This window comes from Aotus nancymaae, unplaced genomic scaffold (genome assembly GCF_030222135.1).
Source record: "Aotus nancymaae isolate 86718 unplaced genomic scaffold, 86718_ANA_hifiasm-v0.15.2.pri h1tg000014l, whole genome shotgun sequence".
NCBI classification, from domain to species: Eukaryota; Metazoa; Chordata; class Mammalia; order Primates; family Aotidae; genus Aotus; species Aotus nancymaae.
In genome coordinates, this window is record NW_026988425.1 from 11,211,951 (window position 1) to 11,237,004 (window position 25,054).

The following is a 25,054-nucleotide window of genomic DNA, read 5'->3' on the forward strand; positions in this document are numbered from 1 at the left end:
TTGACTCCTGATAGCTTTGAAGCCTTACCCTTCCCTCCTCTGCCCCACATCAGAGCAAGCTGATAAAACTCATGAATTTGCATGGTACCCACAGGAGTTTCAAACCATACAAGGCCCAATCTGCATGTGAGAACCCACTCCTACAACCATAATAGCTCCATGCCAGTTTCCTTTCCAAAAGCTTTCAGAAGCCAATTTGGGACCTGCCTGGGAGCCACTGTGCTTGACCCAGAAGGCCTCACTGGGTGAGTGACACCTTTTCAGGCTCTCTTGGTGTGTAAGTGATGCCAGCAACCTTGGCATCAGAACAACCAAATTTTGGGTGGGAGTCCATCCCACTTCGGTGGGGAACCACAACATTCTTGAATCATTCATTCTAACAATGAAATGAAATACTTTCATGACCTTTAGAGAAACCCTCAAAGTTATAGTCTCCAAAAAAGAAAAAGTTATGGTCTTCAAAAAAAGATAACATATGATGATGGTACGTGACCCCCTGATCAGGAATCTGTCCTCCACGTTTAATGGCCATTTTTTTCCCTATTACAAATAGAGAATGACTCGATTAACATCTGTTTGGGACAGGAATCACATAACTTTAATGAGGCTTTAGGTCTTTTTAACAGTTGGCATTTTTTCACATTTAAAATTTTTCATAGATGGACAATATTTCTCTATAACTAAACTTTGGCACTGCTGACATTTGGGGCTGGGTGATTCTCTTTGAGGAGCTGCCCTGCACTTTCTGGGATATTTTGCAGCATCCCCAGTTTCTACTAGTGATACCCACAGCCACCTTCAGCTGTGACAACCAAAGATGTCTCCAGATGTCAAATGTACATTGGGACAAAAATCACACCTGGTTGAGAACCACTGCTCTGTATTCATTCCACAAAGAATCAGGACTTTCTTGATAAGAATGAGCACAGACCATGTTCTTTGCAGGCCCAGGGGAAGAGAGGTGGAAAAAAACAAAAAGCCATGAAGCTATGTATATCCCAACGCAAGCAAGCAAAATCTATAATAAATTGCAATTACATCTTCAAATCTCTCTTTCCACTCTTAAAATAATTTAGCCTCATCCCCAAAATTGCTTACATGCCATGAAGATGACTCATTATAGTTCATAAATCTTTTTTAAAAAAGTGATAACTCAGTTCCTTACATGCAAATGCTTGGCCCTTGTCTAAAAAAGTCAGATTTTGCTGCAACGACCACTGTGATTTTCCAAAAATACCATACAGCACAACATATGCATTTTATGTATTCCAAAAACACAGAGCATGTTAACAGTTGTTTACGTGTTGCACATGGACCATAGTCTCCTTAATGGAACACATATCCACATTTAATCCACTACTCCTTTGTAAATAGTGCCAAACACTTGGTTGTAACACAAAGCCAATTTCCTGCCTACGATCCTTATCCTGTCAATGAGTTCTGCAGGAAGGACAGGTCATAGCTTATACTGACTGCAATAACTATACTGTGATTTGAGGAGAGAACAAATGATTCCTAGTATATCTTTAGGATTTAGGGGCAGAAAAAACTCCCAGAGACAGAATCCGGAAGAGAAAGACAAATCATATTCCAAGTATGGCATCTGACAATCCAGCCTCTATTGATAACTAGCATACACCATTGGTCCTCTGTTCTTGGTATTCAAATACTAAAAAAGGAAGAATGCATAAACAGGCATGCTAATTAATTAGATGAAACGTGCTATGTTTTAGTCATACATTTAGATCTAAATTTTAAAAGCGTAACTTCAGTTATCCTAATTCTTTTCCCCATCAACATTAAAAAGATCTAAGTGCTTATGATCTGGCACCATTCATTTCAGAATCCAAGGAGCACTTGCCTCGGCTTTAATTTTGTTGTCTCCAAAGCAGAGGTGTTGCAAGTAGGCTGCCGCATTAGACTGGACGGAGGGAAACTGGTGTTGCAACATCTGAATCACTTCCGGCAGTTCTGGGTCTCTCCATCCAAATTCTCTGAACAAAAGAAGGTGGGAGAACATGAGAGAGAAATCCTACCACACTGTTAACATATGGTTAGCTCATGTATGAAATTTCTTAAGAGTTTATAAGAAAACATTTCACAAATGACTGTTCTGGTTTTCTTACACGCAGATCCATGTAAGAGGATTTGGAAGAGATTTCCTTGAGTAAATAGTTTTCAAGTGCATACATGTGTATACTACACAGCTTGATTATATAGATTACATATACAGATCAATCTATCAACTGAAGTTACATGTTAATAAAGATTATAAAAAAGTAACCTAATATAGCATATGATTTTAATATATACATTTTCATTTGGGCTTAAGTGAATTATTTCTTTATTTATTTATAACTTTCTTTTAGAGACAAGGTCTTACTGTGTCACCCAGGCTGGAGTGCAGTGGTGTAATTAAAGCTCACTGCAGCCTCAAACTCCTGGGCTCAAGTGATCCTCCCACTTCAGCCTCCCAAATAGCTGGGATTACAGGCGTGTGTCACCACGACCATCTTAAATGGATCATATATAGAGGTCATATCTATTCTAGTATATTGTTTCAACAGCCTGATTCAGGTACAGCATTTAGCTAAATTATCAGACAAGAGAAAACAGAATTGGATGAGTCCAATCCAAAACGTTGTGACAGCAGCCAATGTTGATATTACTATTTTTATTACTGTTGTTATTTTCATAATCTCTTTTTTAAAAATGGACAGATGCCCTACATGATTCTCTGGGAATAAAAGTGTCATAACATAATGACTTTATAAAAGGAAATTATTTATTTAAAAAGTTAGGCTTATTTGCAAAATGTTAATACATTTCATGCACTGCACATATTTTTTTTTCCTGTCTCCTCCTTTTTACATCTGAGCTACTCTAAGAAGCCGGTTGTCATCTTAAGCAATATGCTCTAAAATACTTAAGTCCATTTAAAAATATTATCTTGATTGTACTTTCACACAAAGAAATGTTATTTTATTAAATCTCTGCTCAGCCGGTTAGACATGCTGCTAACAGGACCAACTGTATGAATTCTATCCCTGCAGCTGGGAACCAATTTTTAACAGAGAAATAAAATAGCAACTGCAAGACCACAGGTAAAAACTTGACCCCACAAGCCACCAAAGGGCACTATTTATCCAAAGGATAGGCAGGAAGAGGAATGAGCCAGTTTTGCAGCCACCTCTATTCCTCATGAAACAACTCAAAAGCATACATCCTGTTGATGCCAGGTCGGTGCTGTCATCTGGGAAGAGGAGACACGAAAAATGGGATGGAGGAGGAACAGACAAAGGTTAAAAGTGTCCTCAGAGATTCTAACCTCTTCTCTTTATCTTTCCTTTATCACAACTGGTAGAGGTTGTCAAGCAAACCTTGAAACATGTTGGTGTTTCCTTTATAGCAAGTGAGTACAATATGAAATAGAATACCTCTTGAAGCGGCTTAGTTTTTATTGGAAGGATAAGGAGTTCTATTTAACGTGCATTGAGCATTTTACAAATTTACATACAATCAGACAGCTCTCTCTCTCTCTCTCTAAATATATATGCATACTCAGAAAGACATACAGTATAATAACATATTTGCGAAGAAACCTACTTAAGTAATTGCTGATAACGAACAAACTATTCAGTCCTTCTTGGCTAAGTGATCACAGTAGCAAACAATCATAGAATTAAAAATGTAAAGCCTGTTTTTCTTTTAATTTCCTTTTGTTTCATTATTCTAAACCACATCTGCAACGCTAAGATAGCACAGTCCTTTTAATAAGAGTAGCCTTATAGAATTAGATTCTTTAGGCAAATTGAACCAAAATCTCCTAAATACCTGTAAATTAAAATTAGAAGTGCAGAGACACTGGATGGCTAAGACGAATTCAGGTAAGCCTATGCTTTCAGAAAGCAATTAGTAAAGAATTCATTTCCATCTATTTTATTAACTAGTCAGTAATTGCTCTATTAGGTGATGGCTTACAAGGCATATGCCAGATGCACCTTTTGAACAAGAACTCCAGGAACAGACTTAGAGACTCTTGGCACACACGCATGCACATGTGCACATGCACTTGCACACACACTGCCCAAACAGACAGGAAGGACGAACACTCCAAAGAGTCTTGAGTGCAGAAGGGATCCACGTCCCTCACACTAGGTCAAAGGAAAGGCTGTTGCCAGCTCTGCCCTGTCCCCAACCCCCAAACCTCTGGAATCCAAGTGTCCCTTCCATTCCCACTTCTGCTCTCTCAGACCTTGTACCTCACCTTCACTCTGCTGACCTGCAAATTTCCTCCCACCTCCCAATCACCGCTCTTCCCACTTGAGGCATTTAAACATGCAGACACGCACACGTGATTGTGCCACTTTAGCTCCACACCCCTCAGTGGCTCCCACTGTCCTTAAGAGTCTAAGATACTCCCATGACCTTGGAGGCCTTTGCTGGGCTTGCCCACTCCTGCCTCGCAGGCTCCTGTCTGGCCCTGGCCTGCCCCTGTTCTTGCCCTCCTGTCAGCTGGCCTGCCTGGCCCAGTGGCTTCTCACTCAAACTTGGGGCCTTAGGCTCTTTATGACTTCCTTGGGGAATCCCTCCCCAACTCGTATCCATGCAGTGCCCAGTGGAGGATGACACAGTCATGCTATGGACATGAGGTGACCATCTCTTGCTTCACTCCGCTAGGCTCTGAGGCCAGGGCCGTGACTCTCCTGGTCATCTTTGTCAGCTGGCTCCTACAGGTCTCCCTGACACCAAACGGAGTCCACATAAATGTGTTTTGAAAGAATGAAGGTGCCAAGGAGTGAAGAAAGGGCTTGGACTGGGACAATGTTTCCACAGTTCTACCAGTGACTCTCAGAAGAGCAAGAGTCATTTCTAGAGTAACCACCGCCCCCCCCCCCACACACAGAGCACAGCACACACACCCCCAACACACACACACAGAGAGCACAGCACACACCCCCAACACACACACACACACACACACACAGCACAGCACACACCCCTCCAACACATACACACACACACACACACACAGAGCACAGCACACACACCCCCAACACACACACACAGCACAGCACACACCCCTCCAACATACACACACACACACAGAGCACAGCACACACGCCCCCAACACACACACACAGCACAGCACACACCCCTCCAACACACACACACAGCACAGCACACACACCCCCAACACACACACATGTACAACACATACCCAGTACACATACACACACCAAATTCCCACATACTCCTAACACACACATCCCCAACACACACCCCTAACACACATACCCAACACATACCCCCAACACACACACACTCAACACATATACATACACACAACACACACCCAATACACATACACACACCCAACACACACTTATCCAACACACACACCCAACATACACACCCCCAACACATGCACACACACAAAATACACACACCCAACACACAGATACACACATACCCAAAACGCTCGTATACACCCAGTATACATTCAACACCCAACACACACAGACACACAAGAGGAGACATTCTCCGTGCTGCTAACCTGAGCAGCCTTCTCTGTGTATCTATTACATCTCACAACTCCATGGCTTAGACGCTCCAGTGACTTCCCACTCTGCTTAGACAACAATCTGTGAGGGTGATGTTAGGGTGTAACATTTATGGGGCAACTCTGGGGCACAGTGGAAGCGGATGAAGGAGAAAAAGCCCAGATCACAAAGCCAGACAAGATTGGAAGGTGAATGTAAGTTAGTGTTCAAATCCCCAGGCCTTAAACCAGCTTCCCAGAAACTGTGTTGGAGTTCATTGTGTCTCCAGGCAGTTGACTCCTGGTTTATCGTAATTGGCGGCCCCTTGGGACTCAGTCACTGCAGCAGTTGCCCTCTAAGAAAAGACTAATCTTTTCAAGTGCTCTCCTCAATTTCACAAAATAGATGCTAAAAGAGCACCCTCCAGCAGAGAGTCTGGGGGAATGATTTATCTCCAAGGCTCTTCTTCTATAACAGTTTTGTTTCACTTAAATGAGATTCAGTTTGGTTTTTGTTTTGTTGATCATGGAGATATACCCCAGAGAAATAGCAGCAGGCCTGGAGAAAATAGTCTGTTCGAATCATTTTGGCCAGAATTTAGTGTCTAGTATGGTTTCTTCACATAAGGTCATAATCCTTAAGGACAAAGAAAATCTTGCAAGACAAAAAAGTTCTGGAACAAACAAATACCAGAGGAGGGAACAGCACCTGCAAGGGTGTGGCGTCACAGGAGGGGTTATCTGGGAAAGGTGAGCCACTGTGAGGCATGGCTGTGAATGGGATGGGGGCCTCCAGCGGGGAGGGCTGCTTGGCAACAGTGGGAGTTGGAGCGGGGGCTGGAAAGCAAGTTTGAGATGAGATCATGAAAGACCTTTCATTCAAATACAAAAAAATCTGGACCTGGTCTGTGGATTGTATTGTGAAAAAGAAAGGGACTAAGATTTGTTCAGAATTACAACAGTCAGAATAATCATCTCCAGTAATAACGTGAGCACATACTAAACGTCAGTGGCCAAGGTTCTCTGGTCACAGTCTTTAATTATCTAAACCTTAAAGAACATTGTGTGGCTTATTTTCATTTTACAGAAGAGGCAACTTAAGGTGTTACTGAACTGAAGAGATGGAGCTGGAGTAAATTGCCAGTTGTCGCCTCTTGAATCCATAAATGTAGCTATAAAACTACGTTGCCTGCTGTAATCATTCTCTTGAAATAATGTCTAAAACAGTGATTTTTTTTAAGACAACATCTAAAGAAGTAATAATGTCTGGAACAGTGTCCCTCTGAGGACATGTGGCAATGCCTGAAGACAGTTTTGGTTGTAACCCCCTGGAAGGTGCTGCTGGCATCCAGTGAACAGAGGCCAGGGAAGCAGCCAACCTTATGCAGTGCACAGGACAGTCCCCACAACAGAGAATTATTGGTCCCCAAATGCCACTAGAGCCTGAGTTGAGAAGCTCTGGTCTCAACATATACTGTGTTTGATCAGTTTTGTTGAGCAAGCATGTTGTAAATCTTTCCCTCCTTGACTGTTGTACTAGAATCAGGATTTGGCATCAGAATAACCGTCAAGGAGTTCAGAATGTGAACATCTGGCTCTCTTCCTTTTATCCCATAAATACAGGACGGTCCTTTAGACCTTGCTGGCCTTGGTTTCCACGGATCAAAATATAAAGAATAATACCACCTATTTTACAGCATTTCTCTTAAAATGCCAACATAAAATAATATATATGAAAGTGCTTGATAAAGTACTAAGAGCTAGATATTTTCTAGTAATTTTTACTATAAGACATACAAAGGATCATTTCTCCTTAAAATCTATGTAATATCACTTAAGGTTTTATAAACCTTATAACCTTTCATTGGTATGTATTCATTTAGACATTATACTTATTTGAAGAACTCTAAGTGTAAAGGGAGACACTGCTTTAGCTGGTAGTAAAATTTGCCCTTTCAAAACAGTTTACTTTCTTCCTAACCCCTCTTTGGAGGCCGTGTGCTAGAGTGGGCAATGTTCTTTGGATGCAACCAGACCTGGTTCGAATCCTGCTCCACTGTTAACTTCTCTGCAGCCTTGGCTTGGGGTCTGAGCCTTGCTGGCTGGCAGGGAGGTGCTCACTGTGTAAATGAACAGTGAGTCCATCTGTCCCACTGAGATAATAATTCCTACCTGAGAGTATTATTGGGATGATTAGAAATACTATATGTGAGCCTCTTAGAGCAGCGGTTGGCACCTAGCACGGGCCCTCTAGAAATGTCAGGTGTTGTAAAGAACTAAGAAGAGGAGAAATAAGAACCCTCTACAATCTTCCACAGAAGCCAAACTCTCATTTGTGACTGGGCTTCGCTTTAGAAATGTTAATGGAACTGAAGATATGCAAATGTAACCTTTTCTCCATTAAAACTTGTCACACAGGCCCACAATATTGTGACTAAATCCTCACTCTTACATGGACTATCTGAGTTGTTAAAACCCCAATGCTCAGCATAGAGCTAAACAGCAATGGTTTGCTACCGTGTTCAACAGTTCATGATGACGTTCAACCGTTCATGACTATGTTCTGCTGGTACCAAAATCAAAAAGTTGATGCATCGTCACAATATCTTATCAAGTTTCCCCAGTGACAAGGGTCCCAGGACAACCAGCATCCTTGCAATTCCAAAATATTTTCAGCAAATCTTTATGGTGGTGGTTGTGGCTCACTTTGACTGCTATCTAAACTATTTCCATTGAGGGCAGGGTTGCGTGGACATTATTAAAATGTATGATAATTTTAATCCTTTAGAAACTCTGAACTCAAAAAGTTTTAAAGACCGTACCAATTTTGACTTCCATATTTTGAGTCATGAGGAAGTAGAGGATTTTGTTTTTCATTTGGTCTTGATGATATAGTTGGAAGTGTGCGGGGTGATGGTTATAAGAAAGCTAGATAGATTCTTTAAAGAACAAAACAGAGATATTTACATTCTTGTTGACCAAAGAGAATTTACCCAACAATAAACATATAAAGGTATTAATATCTTAATCTTCATTCCTGGATAGTTTTTAACTAAAAACAAAAACCTGCCCTATACAATTTTTAGTTTTTATTTTTGAGGCAGTCTCACTCTGTTGCCCAGGCTGGAGTGCAGTGGCGTAATCTCAGCTCACTGCCACCTCCGCCTCCCGGGTTCAAGCGATTCTCCTGCCTCAACCGCCCAAGTAGCTGGGATTACAGGCGCTCACCACCACACCTGGCTAATTTTTGTATTTTCAGTAGAGATGGGGTTTCGCCATATTGGCCAGGCTGGTCTTGAACTCCTGACCTCGAATGATCCACCCATCTCGGCCTCCCGAAGTGCTGACTACAGGCATGAGCCACGGTGCCCAGCCTGCCATATACAATTCATCACATTTTTTTCAGAACACCAAGTTGGCTTTTATATAAACAGTAGCATGAAAATTATGACTAGTGCTGGAAATCAAGCTCAATGGTTATACCATTTTTAAGGAAGAAATGGCTTTCTCCAAGATTTATATGCAAGAAAAATTAATTCCCCAAACTGTATCATAAACATTAATCCTCTCAACCATGATTTCTGGTCCTGGCCTCATGATGGAGCAGCCACAGATCTCTCTGGAGATGTGTTCAAGCTTCCCCAGTGAAAAGGGGAAGTAGAAGGTGCTCTGGGACAACCCAACCAGCAGCTCCTCCCTCCAAACAGATAATTCCCTTCTCATATGAAATTTCTCATATTAATTTTACCTACATTTTCACAAAAGATCGAGGCAACTCAGACAAACCACATATGAGATAAGATGATAAAACAGAAATGAAAAAAAAAAGCAAACAAAAGAGAGAGAATTCAAATGTTATAAACACAGGGTCACCTTTCATGTCTGATTTGCTTCAGATTTGATTATTTCCTTATAAGTAGCCCTGACAACAGGAGAGAAATGAACAGAGGAGAGAAGGGGCTATTCCTGTTTTTTCAGTGAAAGGACAGAATCCCCACTGGGAAATTAGAGGGTAGGGATCTGAGGCCTTTTCTACCTGCCCCTATATTTGTGATAAGACTCTGGTTAGGACACTGGGGAAGGCTGAATAGTGGCCCCTAACATTATCCAGAGCCTAGTCCCTAGAACCTGCTAATGCTGCCTTCTATGGCCAAATGGACTTTGCAGATGTGAGTCAGTATCCTGAGATGGAAAATGATCCTCAGTTATACAGCGGGCCCTAAATGCCATCATAAGTGTCATCAGAAGGAGGCAGAGGGAGACTGGACAAAGAAGAGGGCAATGTAACACTGTTGCACGAGGCCATGCTGCTGTGTTGGGCATGGAGGAGGGGGCCATGAGCCAAGGGGTGCAAGGAATGCAGCTCTACAAGCTGGAAAAGTCCAGGACAGTTTCCCCTAGAACCTCTAAAGGGAGCCTGGCTGTACAGACACCTTGACTGCAACACAATGAACTTGGTGTTGGACTTCTGGCCTCCAGAATGATACGAGAATAAATGTGTGTTGTTTTAAGCCACCAGTTTTGTGTTAATCTGTATTAGCAGCAGCAGGAATCTAATACAGAAGCCCATCTGACCCCAGGACGTGGCCCTTTTAAGCCTGTAAAGAGACCACCCCACCAAGGCAAGAAGGTGAGAGAGGCCAAGAAGTACCACCTCTGATTCCAATTCAAGAGTCTTCAATGTGTCTTTGATTATGAGGCTGACTCTTCCATTGATCAGCTCTGACTTCCTGACCACCTCTCGTTCATCTAAGAGTTGGAAATGCAACTTCCCTGAGCTTCAGCTTATTTCAGTAGGGCTCAGTAGCTTTCACCTCTTGCCATATTCCTGTAGGCTGCCTGCCTGCCTGCTTTGTCTAAGGATTCTATCAGGAACCTCTCACTCCTCCAGTCAATATTGAATGGCCACCATGTGTCTGTCCAGTGGAATACACTGTTGAATGGAGCAAAGGTTCCTATTCTTGGGAGCTGACTTTCGATTGGTCACTGGTCATTAAAATTATTAAAAGAGCAGAATGCATTATTTGTCAGATAGTGATACATATGTAGGGGGTCTCCCAAATTCATGTCCCAAAATTCATGTCTCCCAAATTTCATGTCCACCTGGAACCTTAGAACTTGATCTTACTTGGAAATATGGTCTTTGCAAATGTAATTGAGGTAAGGATGGAAACTAGATCATACTGGATTGGGATGGCCCCTAAGTCAAAAGACAGTGTCCTCCTAAGAGACAGAAGACACGGACACAGAGAGAGGCAATGAGAAGATGACGGCAGAGGCTGGAGTGACGCGGCCACAAGCCCAGGGACGCCGAGGATTCCGGCACCACCAGAAGTGAGAAGGGAGCCAGGACTCTCCCTCAGCGCCTCTGGAGAGACGCTATGCTGCTGACATATGATTTTGTTCCTCAGGCCTTCTGAACGCTGGCAGAATCAATTTCTTTTGTTTTAGGCCACCCAATTGGTAGTGCCTTTTTATGACCACCACCAGGAAACTCATACAGGTGGGATGGGAAAATAAAGCAAAGTAGAGACAGGACATGGCAGTCTGTGTGTCTGTAGGTGAGTGGTGTGGGGGGTAGGGGTAGTTATTATAAATACAGAGGCCAGGGGAGACTGCTCTGAGAAGGTGACACTGGAGCTGAGTGGAGGGAACATTCCAGAACAGGAAAATGAGAGTAACAAGTCCCTGAGGCAGGAGCGTGCCTGGCATGTTAGACAAGAGGGAAGAAGGTCAGGGGGTGAAGTAAAGTGAGTCCCAGGTCCTGCTGGGAGACCAACAGGGGGCCCAGGTGTGTCGGCCATCACAGGCCTCTGGCTTCTGCTCTGAGAGAAGAAAGCCGTTGGAATGCTGGGATCTGACTCACATTCTTAAAGGATCACTTTGATGGTGGCTGCCTGGATCCGTGCATGTTGAACTCATAAATTGCAGGCCTAAAATCGTGCATTTCTTGTGTATCAATGATACCTGGATGAAGCTGAGTTCTGAAAAAGGCCCCCGCTGGATGCTGGGTTGAGAACAGATTCTGAGGGGCGGGGTGGGGTGGGAGCAAAGAGCAGCAGGGGCAGCAGTAGCCTCAGCGGGGACAGAGGGTGCTAAAAAGTGCGGGCAATCTGGGTGCCCTTTGAAGGCAGAGCCTGCAGGAATTCCTAGAGGGGCGCATGAGTGTGAGAAAAGAAAGAGGCCCTCTGTGAGCCCCTCTGAGAAGCCCACTCCTCTCCTCCCACCCACAGCACTGGGGACCTGAGCCCACCGCACAGGTTAGTCAGGCAAGGCTACCTTGTGGGGATTGGAATCTCTTGTTTCAGAATTAGGAGGAACTATTTCAACTAGCAAGTTTTCTACTGGCTGGTAAAGTGAAGAGAGAAAAACAGTAAAATGATGAGAAAATGGGCTATCTCTGAACTGTTATGGGTACTAAGTGCCTTACGTTAATCTTAGTCAAGCCATGGGCTGCTTCTCTGGATTCAATTTATTAGAAGTTGGGGCGAGGAATAATGTAAAATGATCAGCCCCAATTTGTGCTATTATTTATATTTAATTACATGTAGCTTAAATATTAACAAATTTCTGCTTCTCTATAGAATATTTAGGTCCTTTAGAAGACATAAACATTCTCAAAGACCATTAGATTACAGTGGATATCATCAATTATGTCATAATACCTATGCAATACCTAATTAACTTTAAAACAGTAATTTATTCATCCATTAATGCAACTAGACTTTTTCAATAAAAATATGCTCCAAAATGAAAAACTAACCTCAAACATTTAAGAATTTAGTTGCCCTGGAAATTCTAACAGGTTCTGTCTGGTGATAACAGACCAAGGGAAAAAGTACAAATTCGTCTCCATAAACTTGACCTTGTAAAGCATGATGACTTTATAGGAAATGTTTATGTTCATCACTATATATCTATTTTAAAATTAACAGACCATGATGTTTCTTAGAAAATCACCTTGACCTGTGAACCTGGAGAAGAAATAAGAGGGAAGGGATTTGATGTCCAAGATACTCGGATTAGAAGTGCATGATTTAAGAACATTTGAGCAGTGGTTTTTACTTTGTTGATATCAGCATAAGATCAGAATTTTGCCTCAGGATTAGAATTTGAGAAAACCACAAAGGCCTTGGTCACCCTCAAAATGTTTTATTATACATATATATATACACCACATATATGTGTGCACATGTGTATGTATGTGTGCAGACATACATGTATAATAGTGTGTAGATATTATATATGTATGATACATATTACAGTATGTGCACATATACATACATATAATGTATATGTACATATATATATCATGTATTATATATATTCAAGGAAACTTGATAAACTTAAAATATACTGTGTATAAACCATAGGACTAGAACACATTTTCTTATAAATTAGGTAACAATACCATTTGACAGTTGTCACTGAAAAAAATACAAATGGTGCACTTGATGAATCTCTTTACGAAAACTTCTTAACTTCTGATAGAAGCCACGATGATACGGGCAGATGCATTCTAACTACAAGAACACTGTCTCTTGAGATTCCACTCTAAGCTCTGTGTTTTGGAAGTGAAACCCTGTCCCAAAGGCACCTCTCACAGTGTCTTTATAATGTGAATCATGAACATATACTTTGGGGCTGATGGTTTACCAGAGTCTAGTCTTGGTTAGAACATAATCTAACAACATCCATTTTTGATTTTTGTCTTCATCGTCTCATCTTAGTTCTTTAAAGAATGCCAACTGAATTGATCTCAGATAATATTGAGCACAGATACCTCCTCTAAAGAAAATCTTAATAGGATCTAACAAAATGTGGTCTAATTTGGTCTAACATTTGGTCACTCTGGTCTCCAAAGCTCTCAGCCTCTAGTACCAAACCCTGGTTCCTGCCCTTAGATTATATGGGCAACACACTGGGAGCAGATGTCTACCAGAAAAGGCCTGTTATCTAAGAAGGAAGAGGGTACTCCTTGTTCTTGTTTTATGGGTTCATTTCCTGATGGACATAGGTCATGTAGCATGGCATTCAGGAAGAGTGAACTTCAGAAACAAGCTGCTAGCCATGTCACTGCCATCCAACCAAGGACATCAGGATCACACCTGTGGTTGAACCAAGTTGGGCTTATTGCTCATAATAAGAAAGGACTCACACCACGGGGAACCATGGGACATGTTGGTAAGAGGCTGTTGAACAGACTGACAAGATTTGACTTGTGTTGGGTGCGGTGGGGAAGATTCAAAGGAGCAAGGCTTTGTTCTGGATTAGGTGCTACCAGGATGTAGGAGACATTCCATGACTGGGCATCTTGAGGAATCTTATCTAGAAGGAGAAAATAACAGAGCAGTGCTCAACCTGTGATTGGCTAAGAATAAGCAGTCATTCATATCAGCCAGGCTACTGTGAGTTGTGTGGTCATTTTTGTGGTTTGAGGGGCCATCGTATTTTGCATCCATATTTGCCATTCATATTCATAGTTCACACTTCAGTATAGTTTTTGAGAAATGACTTCATGGATTACATTACATTGTTTTAACCTGAAATACATTAGGAATGGAAGGAAAGCTTTTGAGCGTTGTTCTTTAGCTGCTAGAATAAAACAAAAACAAAAAAACCCAAAAACCTAAAGCCATTTAATTAGATCTACAGTTATTAGTGTTCATGTTAAAAAACAACCAAAATACACTCATCAATGTGTATTGCTTCACTTTGTCCTTAAAGAAATTCTAAAGAACATATGAATATTTGGGCATAGTCTTAATATGAGGATAAAAAGGTTGCACTGCCTGAGCATCCATTCATAATTATTTCTCATTGCTAGACATTAAAAGCAAAGCAATTCCATAGGCGTTTTCTTTAATCATATTTCATAGTACTTTTGCTAAAAGCTATTAACTTACAGTCTGCATTTCTTTAAATATAAAATGTGGAGAATATTTTCACCCTTCAGTTTGAATAAAATAACCAACAGTGGACCATAGGTGAAAGGGATGTGGAAAGGCCCAACTACAGGTCACTGTCTTGGGATGATTCTATATCTGTACAACTGAATAGATAAGCAAGTTTTGTTTTCAAGTGCAATCATAATAAAAAATAATACGGACTTCAAGATAATGGTACCCAATTACCTTTCACTTCTGTCCATTGATAAAGTCTTAGGGTAGCCTTTTTCTTACCTCTGTGTCTGCCCAATTCTAAGTAGAATGTGTGTAATTATTTGAAAATTGAAAGTTGGCAGTGAATTTAAAAGGTGTTATCTTCTATTGCTCCCATAAATCTCTATAATTTTATTGTTTTTTTTAGAGACGGGATCTTGCTCTGTTGCCCAGGCTGGAGTGCAGTGGTGTGATCATAGCTCACTGTAGCCTTGAACTCCTGGCTCAAGTGATCCTCCTGTCTCAGCCTCCCAAGTAGCTAGTACTACAGGCACGCACCAACACACTCAGCTAGTTTTTAAAGTTCTGTACAGACAGGGTATTGCTACGTTGCTCAGGTTGGTCTCCACCTCCTGGGCTCAAGTGATCCTTCCTCTCAGCCTCCCAAAGTGCTTGGATTACAGGCGTGAGCTACCACACCCAGCCCACAGACCTTTATAATTTAAAATGAGGTAGACGGGTGCACAGGGCATATGGAAGAGATTTGACTATAGCATAAAGATTAAGTGGCAGAGAAACATAGTTTTGTTCATGCAAATAATAAATGCACATGCTACATCTATGATCATTTTTTTTACTAAAGAATGATGGTTTCATTATTAAGCATTTTTAAAGTTCTATTTCCATGTCAGCAAACTGAAGCCACTAGGAAAAAATAAAAGAACTTGGGTCTTTAAGAATATTGGTTTATTATTTAAGTGTTGTACAGATTTATTTTTTATAAATCAAACATTTTTTCTTTGTGAGAAGTGACTGGATACAGTAATTGGCTGGAGTGTTTTGTCTGCTTGACTTTATAGAACTTGAGCTTCCCGAACTTTATTGGTTCACAAACCTCTTCAAATTTCACAGGATGCCTCCCCGGGCCAAAATAAATGCCTGACAGTTCCATTTATTAAGTCCTTAGGTCTGAACAACTTAAGAATTATCTACATCCTGGCCAAGTGCAGTGGCTCACATCCGTAATCCCAGCACTTTATGGAGGCTGAGATGGGCAGATCACAAGGTCAGGAGATCGAGACCATTCTGGACAACATGGTGAAATCCCGTCTTTACTAAAATACAAAAAATTAGCTGCATATGGTGCATGCCTATAGTCCCAGGTACTTGGGAGGCAGAGGCAGGGGAATCACTTGAACCCAGGAGGCAGACATTGCAGTGAGCGGAGATTGCGCCACTGCACTCCAGCCAGGCAACAGAACAAGACTTCATCTCAAGAAAAAAAGAAGAATTATCTACATCCTAATATATCAGTGCTTTGGGGCACTGCACAACTTCTCAAAATGGAAGCAGACCATGCCATCTTCACATCCTCTCCTATGCTGATTTTCACTAGTACTTGCTTTATATTAGAAAGACCTCTGAAAACCGAGGTATGCAAAGTGATGACATCATCAAAAGGAATGTGGTACAACTGGATTTTGAAAGTGAACTAACGGAGCTCATGTTTCAACCTGGTTTCAAGATACTGTATTTATGTTGAAGATTTAAACTATCCCTCGGAATCCCTTGAGTTTCCTGTGTTACCCTGGGACACCTTGGCACATAGTTTGGGAACAGAGCAAACGAATGGTCCTTACGACAGCTATGACCTAACCGTTAACGAAAAACTTTAACAAAATGATCAATTACTGGGGGAAGGGCAAATTATATGCATACAAATAGGAAATTCGTCTTGTAAAGTTTATACTCAGAATTCCAATTAAGTGACATAGTAGCTAAGAAAAATAAACAAACACTTGTCATTTGGGAAAATAGATTTTCACTCATTTCTAAAAATTTGCTGATGTAAATGTTTTGAAATGTATCATTTTATGACTTTGAAAGTCCTAAATCACAACAGTCCTCAACAGCTCTTTATATATCTAAAAATACTTACTATAAGTTTATCAGCATTTAGAATTGCTTTATCTTTTTTACATTAGCAAGAGTATAGTACAATGAGACATGCAATGTTCATGACAAAAACACCATTTTAGTGGCAGCAGCATTACTGAAAATGCTTTATTATATTCAGCTTGTTCTTCACTGCATCAAATTGCTCTTAATGTCTTCAATCTTGTACTTGAACTTAAGGGACCCTCCTTCATACCCATCTGTTGCCCTTTCTCCAGATCCTTTGTTGGGCTGGCATGGACTTAGATTGCAGAATGAGAAATCACATGAGAGCACGAGAGCCAGCGAAAGCAAACAAATTCAGTGATGTGAAAAGTGCTGTCAGGTCAGTGTAACAAGCAGCTCTTTCTAGATTTTTCGGCAGTGCTGTGATCAGGAACTGGGGGGAGGTAATACTTACCCTATGTCTATAGACAACCAGAGATTTAATAATCAGAGAGATTATCTCCTGTACATAACATTATTCTACAATAAGCACTGGCATAAGTTCATTTCTTACAAGTAGAAGTCGATCTAATGCAAGCTCGCATTTATGGCATGTTCTGTGTTGCTAAGAACTGCTCTTATTCCTTCCCCACTTAGTGTTTACCACATTCCTATCAGGATGCTGCCATAAAGATTCCATTTTATAGATGTAGCATCTGCAGTACTGACAGCTTCAGCCACTTGCTTGGAGTCTCAGAGATGATCAGGTGATGGAGGCAGAATTAACCACAGACAGGCTCTCTTCAGAGCCCACAGTCTTACCCAGGTGGCTCACTGTCTCATCAAACACTTTTTGTTACTACTTTTATAAGCCGCTGCAAATTGGGCACCAAAATAAGTGTTTATCCCTCAGTAATTTCATTAGGATAACATAAAACTCATCTAATGTAGGACTAACACCGTGTTTCTTATGGATCTTTCAATTATAATTGCCTTCTCCCCTCTAAATCAAGAGTTGTGTAATTTAAATAATAGCAGTATTTCACACAAAGATATTTTATGTTGCTGACTTTTATAAAGCAATGAACTGTTTGCAAATAAATATCTCTGCTATGCTTTCTCCATTTAGAATCTCAGGCAACCTCAGTCTAAGGTTATTCCAGGGTCCAGGATCAGGAGATGGAACAGAGAATAAAAGGTCATACCTGGAGAAAAAAAACCATGAATGCTCTCAACCGGTTCTTATGCCTCTCCTTTTCCTTTCTTTCATGATCTGTCTCAAAATTTTACTTGCTTCTCATTGGGCTCCATTTGTTCAAATTCCTCCTAGATTTGTCATGTCCTACCTTTCTCTGGCTTTTGTGAGTTTTCAGTGATTTATTCAATTAAGGACTATTGATATGGTTTGGCTGTGTCCCCACCAAATCTCATCCTGAATTGTAGCTCCCATAATTCCTGAGTTTGTGGGATGGATCTAGTGGGAGATAATTGAATCATGGGGGTGGTTTCCCCCATGCTGTTCTCATGCTAGTGATTAAGTCTCGAAAGATCTGATTATTTAATAACAGGTTTCCCCTTTTGCTTGGCTCTTATTCTCTCTTGGCTGCTGCCATGTAAGACATGCCTTTCACCTTCCACCATGATTTTGAGGCTTTCCTAGCCACATGGAACTGTGAGTCCATTAAATCTCTTTTTCTTTATAAATTACCCAGTGTAATGGGTAATGTCTTTATCAGCAGTGTGAAAACAAACTAATACAACTATGATGCATAAATACAACAGACCATCTAGATATCTATTTCCATGAAGAGTTATGCTATTTGTTGGTGCAATAAATAAAACCTTCTGGACAAAATACTTTTTCCTACGTTGTATTATTCTACTCACCTGAGTGTTCTCCTGGTGTAAATCTCCAAAAGGGATTTGCTAAGCTAATCGAAATTTACTGCTTTGATTTGGAACAGATATTTTCTTTAAACAAGGTCTGATACAAAACATATCTTTCTGTACACTCAGTACATTTCATTTTTTATGTTTATTTACTTGGTGTAATCTGTTATCTTGTCCTAAAACTATTTAGTATTTTTATTACAATCCATTATGACTAAAACAATGCTTTACATCAAGTGGCTATTTAGAAAATGATGACTGTCTAATCATCAAATTTAGTTAAAACATTGACTGGATTTTTAAAAATTTACATAAATTACTGCAATTTTAACACACTCAGTTTAGCATAGTGATAGCCTTTACTAGTTGCTTAATAAACATTGGTAGTCAATCCACTTTTCTTGCCAGAGCCTGATTTCCAGACAGCTTAAATGACTTGAACAAAGTTGGTAAAAGAAGCTTCCATCACTTCGGGTTTCCCTGAATTCACACCCTCTGCTCAGTGCATGAAGCAAAGCCCACCCTATCCTGGCTGTGGTTCACAGGAATGGTAAAGGAAGCAGGTTATGATGCCTGAATTTGTCCAGGCACAAAAGAATAATTTAATCATAGGTAGAGCAAAGAACATGGTTCCTACCCTACACAATAGAAGTGGGAACTCTCAAATTTTCTGGTGCTCTTTAGGGAATGTTTTTGACTCCATTTGAATAATATCAGAGGTGCAGTCTATGGTCAGAGGCGAGATCTCCAAAAAGGCTTTCTTCTACTAGGGCAGAGGAAATGCCCATTTCCTACATTCTGAGAACGTTCAGATTCACTGTCCAACAGTGCATGTCAAAATTACAAAGCAGAAGACAGTCTAGAAATTTTTTCACACATCAAGAAGTATGAAATATATAAAATACTTTTCTGAGTTAGAAGCAGGTATCACCCTTACTTTTAGAGTTGTAAATACTTGTGATTGATTAAGATATTATTCACATTTTGATAGCCTAGAGCATAAACTGTAAGAGGCACTACATTAGGTCAAAACACTGTCAGTTCAGCCCAGCTTCTTTCTCTGAGGAGGCCCCAGGGGTTTGGGTTGCTGTTGTTATTTAAAATTTGTCTTTGGAGTCATGCCAGAGCTAAAAGTGTAGGGATGCATTCCAAAACATTTTCCCTCCATCCCCTACTACGTTTGTGTTATCTATGAGTTTTTCTAAATATCCCTTGACCTGTTTATGTTTTAAGTCTTTACAACACATGAGACTTTAAGTTTACTGCCTATTGTATGATTTAATACTTCCTTGTCATTAAATAGAAGAAGGGAAAATGTTTGCATTAACAACTCCAAGGGGGAAAAAAACCCAAAGTAGATCTCGCTTCATGAAAAATGTCCATGGATCTCAGTTGCAGTGAGGACTTGTCACGTCTGGGCCCCTTTCTGCATCAGTTGTGGCTCCTGCTGTCTCTACACATCATTCCTGGAGAGAGACTTTGTCTGCACTGGTTTTGCACAGAGGCCAACCAGAACTTTCAACAGGTGAATCATGTGACACAGAAGCACCTTGAAATCCTAGCATTTTTCCTGTTCATTTAACAGCCAGGGAGGTTTCAAACATCTTTCAAAAAATACTTTCTTAGAACTAAAATCACTGTAATATTGTGACATAAAGAAAAATTTAATCTTGTCGTATGCTCTCATTTTCTTTGAAACACAAAACCCATACTTGGCTGCAACCATAAAGGTTACACGTTCTATCTAGTAGGATGCAGACGCAGGAAGGCACAGGCACGGTTATCATGGAAGAACAAAAACATTTATAAGGGTCTGTTTCAAAATACTGGGAATAAAAGATTGGTTTCTAAGCTCCTCCTAGCATCAATCAGTCACAAGAGCTGGAAACTCACTTTCCATAATATTCCCATTGCTGGAGCCACGGCCACGGCCTCATTACCTCTTGCTTTGAAAACTGTGATGGTTTCCTCGGGCTCTGTCACTCCAGGGTGTAGCCTCTGCAGTTTATCCTGCCCACCTTCACCCCTGCCAGGCTTCTAAAGGCAAACCCCAGCATTTTACTGACCTTCTAGCAACCCTCCAGTGCGCTCCATCACAGGACTTTGCTCCAGAACAGCCCTGTGTTGTGGCCGCTGCCTCCTCCCTGTCTGGGCTCTTTGCTCTGTATGCCCTTTGGTGCATGCCCCGTGCACAGGCTGAACTGTCTGTAGTTTCCTACTCATGCCAAACTGTGTCGCTTCCTCCTTGGCTAACTTGGCCCCATCTCCCACCTGGCATGCTGGTTCTGCTACAGCATTAGCACCTGTAAAAGTCCTTTCCTAATGACAAAAATGTTGATAATATTCCTAGGTCATATTTGTGTGTTGACATAGATACGTAAAGTATCGTTCCTTTTGACCCCATAGAAATTTCTCCAGCCTCTCTGTGGCAACCAAAGAGAATGTGTGGCACTTGTCACATTGAAACTTGACACTTACTTGTGCAATTTGGTAATGACAATTTCCTCCACTAGACAGTAAAATCCAGAGAGCAGGGTTCATGCTAAGTTTAACTCATCATTATCTTCGCAGTGCCTGGCACACTTCTTTGCATATAGTAGATACTCAATGAACAAATGAAACTATTCTAAGATAAAGTCATCTCAAAGATAAAAATAATGATGAGTGAAAGGATTTATGTGCAATATGACATAAGTGCTAACTTATCAGTTGCTTGCTCTCTTGCTTACCACAGCTCCTCCTTAACCCCATTCATTCATTCAGCAAACATTTACTGGATACCAGTGAGGCATAGTGAATGAAATAAGGTCACGGGCCACCAGGTGCTATGGACTAGGAAGTCGAGGTGGGATAAAAGGATGGAGAACATCAGTGTATGCCAGGGTTTCTCAGCCTCAGCACTACTGAGATTTTGGGCCAGATAATTCTTGGTCTGGAAGAGAGGCTACCTTGTATTATAAGATATTTTTACAACATGGCTGGCCTCTACCAATTAAATGCAAATAGTACTGTTTTCTCTCAAGTTGTGACAACTGAAAAAAAAAAAAAATCCAGGTATTTCCAAATGTCCCCTGGGGGGACAAAATTCTCTCTGGTTGAAAATTACTGGTTTAAGGTAGTATTTCCGATACAGCAAGAGAAATGTCACAGGAAATTAATCACCTCTGGTCATATTACATAGATCTCTGTTGACTTATTTCTCGCTAATAATATTGCCAAATATGATAGTAATAGATTTTTTCTATTGGATCTCAATGACTTTTGGTCCAGAATTGTGTTGTGAAGGAAAGAAAGAATGGGAGAAGGTATGCAGGAATTACATCTTGTTACCTCGGTTCAGGCACCTAAGTGAATGATTAGCCACTGGCACATGTGATAAGGCTGCAGGGGTCATGAGGATATTCTCGGAGTTCATCCTCATGTACCAATTAACTGTATTAGTCCGTTCTCACACTCCTATGAAGAAATAACCGAGACTGGGTAATTTATAAAGAAAAGAGGTTTAAGAGCCAGTTCATATGGCTGAGGGGGCCTCAGGAAACTTACAGTCATGGCGGAAGGCACTCTTTCACAGGGCAGCAGGAGGGAGAATAAGTGCCAGCAGGAGAAATGCCAGATGCTTATGAAACCATCATGTCTCCTGAGAACTCACTCATTATCATGAGAACAGCATGCGGGAAACCACCCCATGATTCAATCACGTCCCACCAGGTTTCTCCCATGACACACAGGGACTATGGGATTCCAATTCAACATGAGATTTGGGTGGCGACACAAAGCCAAGTCACATCACCCACCCTAACAGTAGCCTGACGGTTGATGGGTTTTCTACAGCATGTCTTGCCTCTCACTGCCCCATGAACCTTGACAGGCAAATCAATGACAATTTTCTGCTGGCTCCTCACAGCTCTGCAGTACTGCACCTATTTGCATGGAAAGGCACCTGATAGTCTCCGTGCTGAGTAACTCTTCTCATGTATTTCAACATTACCATCATTCTCCTATTACTCCTCCAAGCCCTATTCCATCAGGGAATAGAGCTGGTATAGCGCTGTCAGTTCATTATACTCCTGGGGGTGAATAAGGCTCTTCAACTGATCTGGTGTCTCAGTCAAACTTAAATTTCTTGGAAAGTCAGATCCTTTCAGCACGGCATCCATGAGCGCTGTGTTGGCAGGAAGCAAGTCTTGTACCTAGGCTGAAGGGATTTCTTCTAACCAATCCGAGACATCAGAGCAGTGCAAAGCCCTGCCCATTAGGGAACCATCATATGCTGCATCTTCACAATGCCCAAAGGCCAGGGAGGTGGCAGACATATGGCCCTAAGAGGGACTAGAGAGCTGGTCAGGCCAAAAGCATTTGGAGGGGCTGGCTGGGCCCCTGCTCTCCTTTCTTTTCTCTCCCTAACAGTATCATGGCTTCCATCTGGTCATCCAAAGATCTTTTAAAACATTCATTTATCAACACTGCTATTACTGTTCACAAGTTTATGCTCCCACACCAATCCATTCAGTGAATTATTCAAGGCCACACAGAAACATCTTACGAAAGCTGAAAAAGACTTCAATGCCCCTCCAGGGCAAGTGAATCAGGTCACCACTTCATCCTTATTAGATTAAAATTATCTAATCTTGGTAAGTTTTGCTTTGTCTACTCTCTTCATTTTTGCACAAAAAAGGACTGTGTGTGTGTTTTTACTTTTTCCAATTTGGTAGGTTATGAAAAACACTTATGAGCAGTTTCTTCACCTCTGAAGTGGAAGAAAGGGAGTTTTTCTGAGATTGCAGAATTTAAAAAATAAGAAACACCTAAGGATTTTAGGTCATCATTAATAGAATTCCTATGTTTAGATTTCATAACGTCTTGTCTGAGATGCATTTAAACAGAAAAGTTCTATACATTATTCATATCTTTTTTCTTACTTCTCATTTTCCTCTGCACAGAAAACATCAACTGATTAGAAAATTCCTATGTCTCTTTCCTATTCTTCATCTATCCCCAGTATATGAATCAGTGTATCCTTTTTGTGGTTCTGCTCTGTTTGGGTAGGCTACAGTTCTCAGTGATTTAATCAAACACAAATCCACAAGTTGCCCTGAAGGTATTTCATAGCTAGGATGCCCAGCTACAATCAGTTGACTTCAAGTCTAGGGAGGTTACCCTTAATAACGTAGGTGAGCCTCGTACAATCAGTTGAAAAAGGAAAACTCAAGACTTCAGTAGTAACTCCTGCCTGGGTTTCCAGCCTGATGGTCTGTCCTGCAGATTTCAGACTTGCTAACTCTCACAACTGCATGAGCCAATTCCTTAAAATCAGTCTCTCTCTCTCTCTCCCCCCACCCCATATATGTATCTGTGGGTCTCTTGGGATGTTTACTCTTGGGATATACCCTTTTAGATCCAAGCCATCATGCCAAAAGAAGACAGTGTCACGTAAACTCGGGTCAGTTGCCCCTGCTGAGCTCCCAGTTGACAGCAGCCTCACCTGCCTGCACGAGAGTGTGTCGTCTCAGACATCCAGCCCTATGGGGCCATTATATGACTGCAGCCCACTGACATCTCACTGCATGCCCATGAGACTGCCCAAGTGACAACTGCCCAGCTAAGCCCGATCTACACAGAGAATCATGAGAGGGGAAGATTCACTATTCTTTTAAGCCACTAAGGGTTGGAATGGTTTGTTATGCAGCAAATGGCAATGGCATGTAGGAAGAGCTTTTGCTACATTGTTCTCAAGTCATGTTTGTATTTGAAAAAGAGCTTCTTCGAATCATTCGACAAGAGAATGCAATGTGTCCAAATAGCACCTGGATTCGGCTGAATTCTTTCGCATCAAACAGGAATAAAATATCTGAAAAGAACCACTTTGTTGGGGCCATGAGTTTGTTGTTAACAACCCTGAAAGTCAGTCGGGAATGGATTGGGCTCACTGTATCAAGACCGTGGACCCAGAGAGCCGTTCATCTACTATGTCTTTTCACTAATATTTCTTAAAGAAATAAACACATTTTAAGCCACTTGGAAATTGTCCTAAAATGGAAATATTACAAATACTACCTAATTTTTCCGACTCATTTATGACTTTCCTATGGAGCTTTGCATATGGTGAGTGAAATAATATATCAGTCTGTTTCATCACATGCTGACGATGGCCCTTCCTTAAATAATGTGTTCCTGTCTAATATTCACTGCTGTGAAGTGATGCAGATAGGAAGGAGCAGTAGAACAGATATAGGAATGAGAAGAAACAGATCAGGCAAACAAATATATTTTAAACAGACAAAGACTCATGCAGAGAGGATAAATGGACAAAATGTTACTTCCTAGTGTTTAAACCTCTGTGGAAGACCCTGTCTATATGATGCTACCAAGTTACAAATTGCCACTGTAATGTATAAAATAATGACACACTTTAAATTTGTTACTTATTCTAAAGGCCTTTATTTACACACTAAGTAAAAAGGCTTAAAAGCACAAAGTCTCATGTGAAAACCAATGAAAAAGCAGTAAAAATATCTTTTGCAATATCAAAATATTTTAAAATTTCATATAATATATGTAAAAAGAGGACAATCAATGTACTAGTCTGTTTTGCATGGCTACCACAGAAAATGCATCTGGAAGGCCCTTCTTGCTATGT

At 41.0% G+C, this 25,054-nt stretch overlaps 1 protein-coding gene across 9 annotated transcripts in view; it reads right to left on the minus strand.

Annotated features, from left to right (window-relative positions):
* CTNND2 (catenin delta 2) overlaps window positions 1-25,054 on the minus strand; it is a 935,473-nt gene that overhangs the window by 263,929 nt on the left and 646,490 nt on the right. For all 9 annotated transcript variants that reach the window (XM_021675376.2, XM_064375868.1, XM_064375870.1 and 6 more), the window contains one exon: window positions 1,862-1,994. In XM_021675376.2, the coding sequence (XP_021531051.2) occupies window positions 1,862-1,994 (133 nt within the window). The remainder of the gene's footprint in view (window positions 1-1,861; window positions 1,995-25,054) is intronic.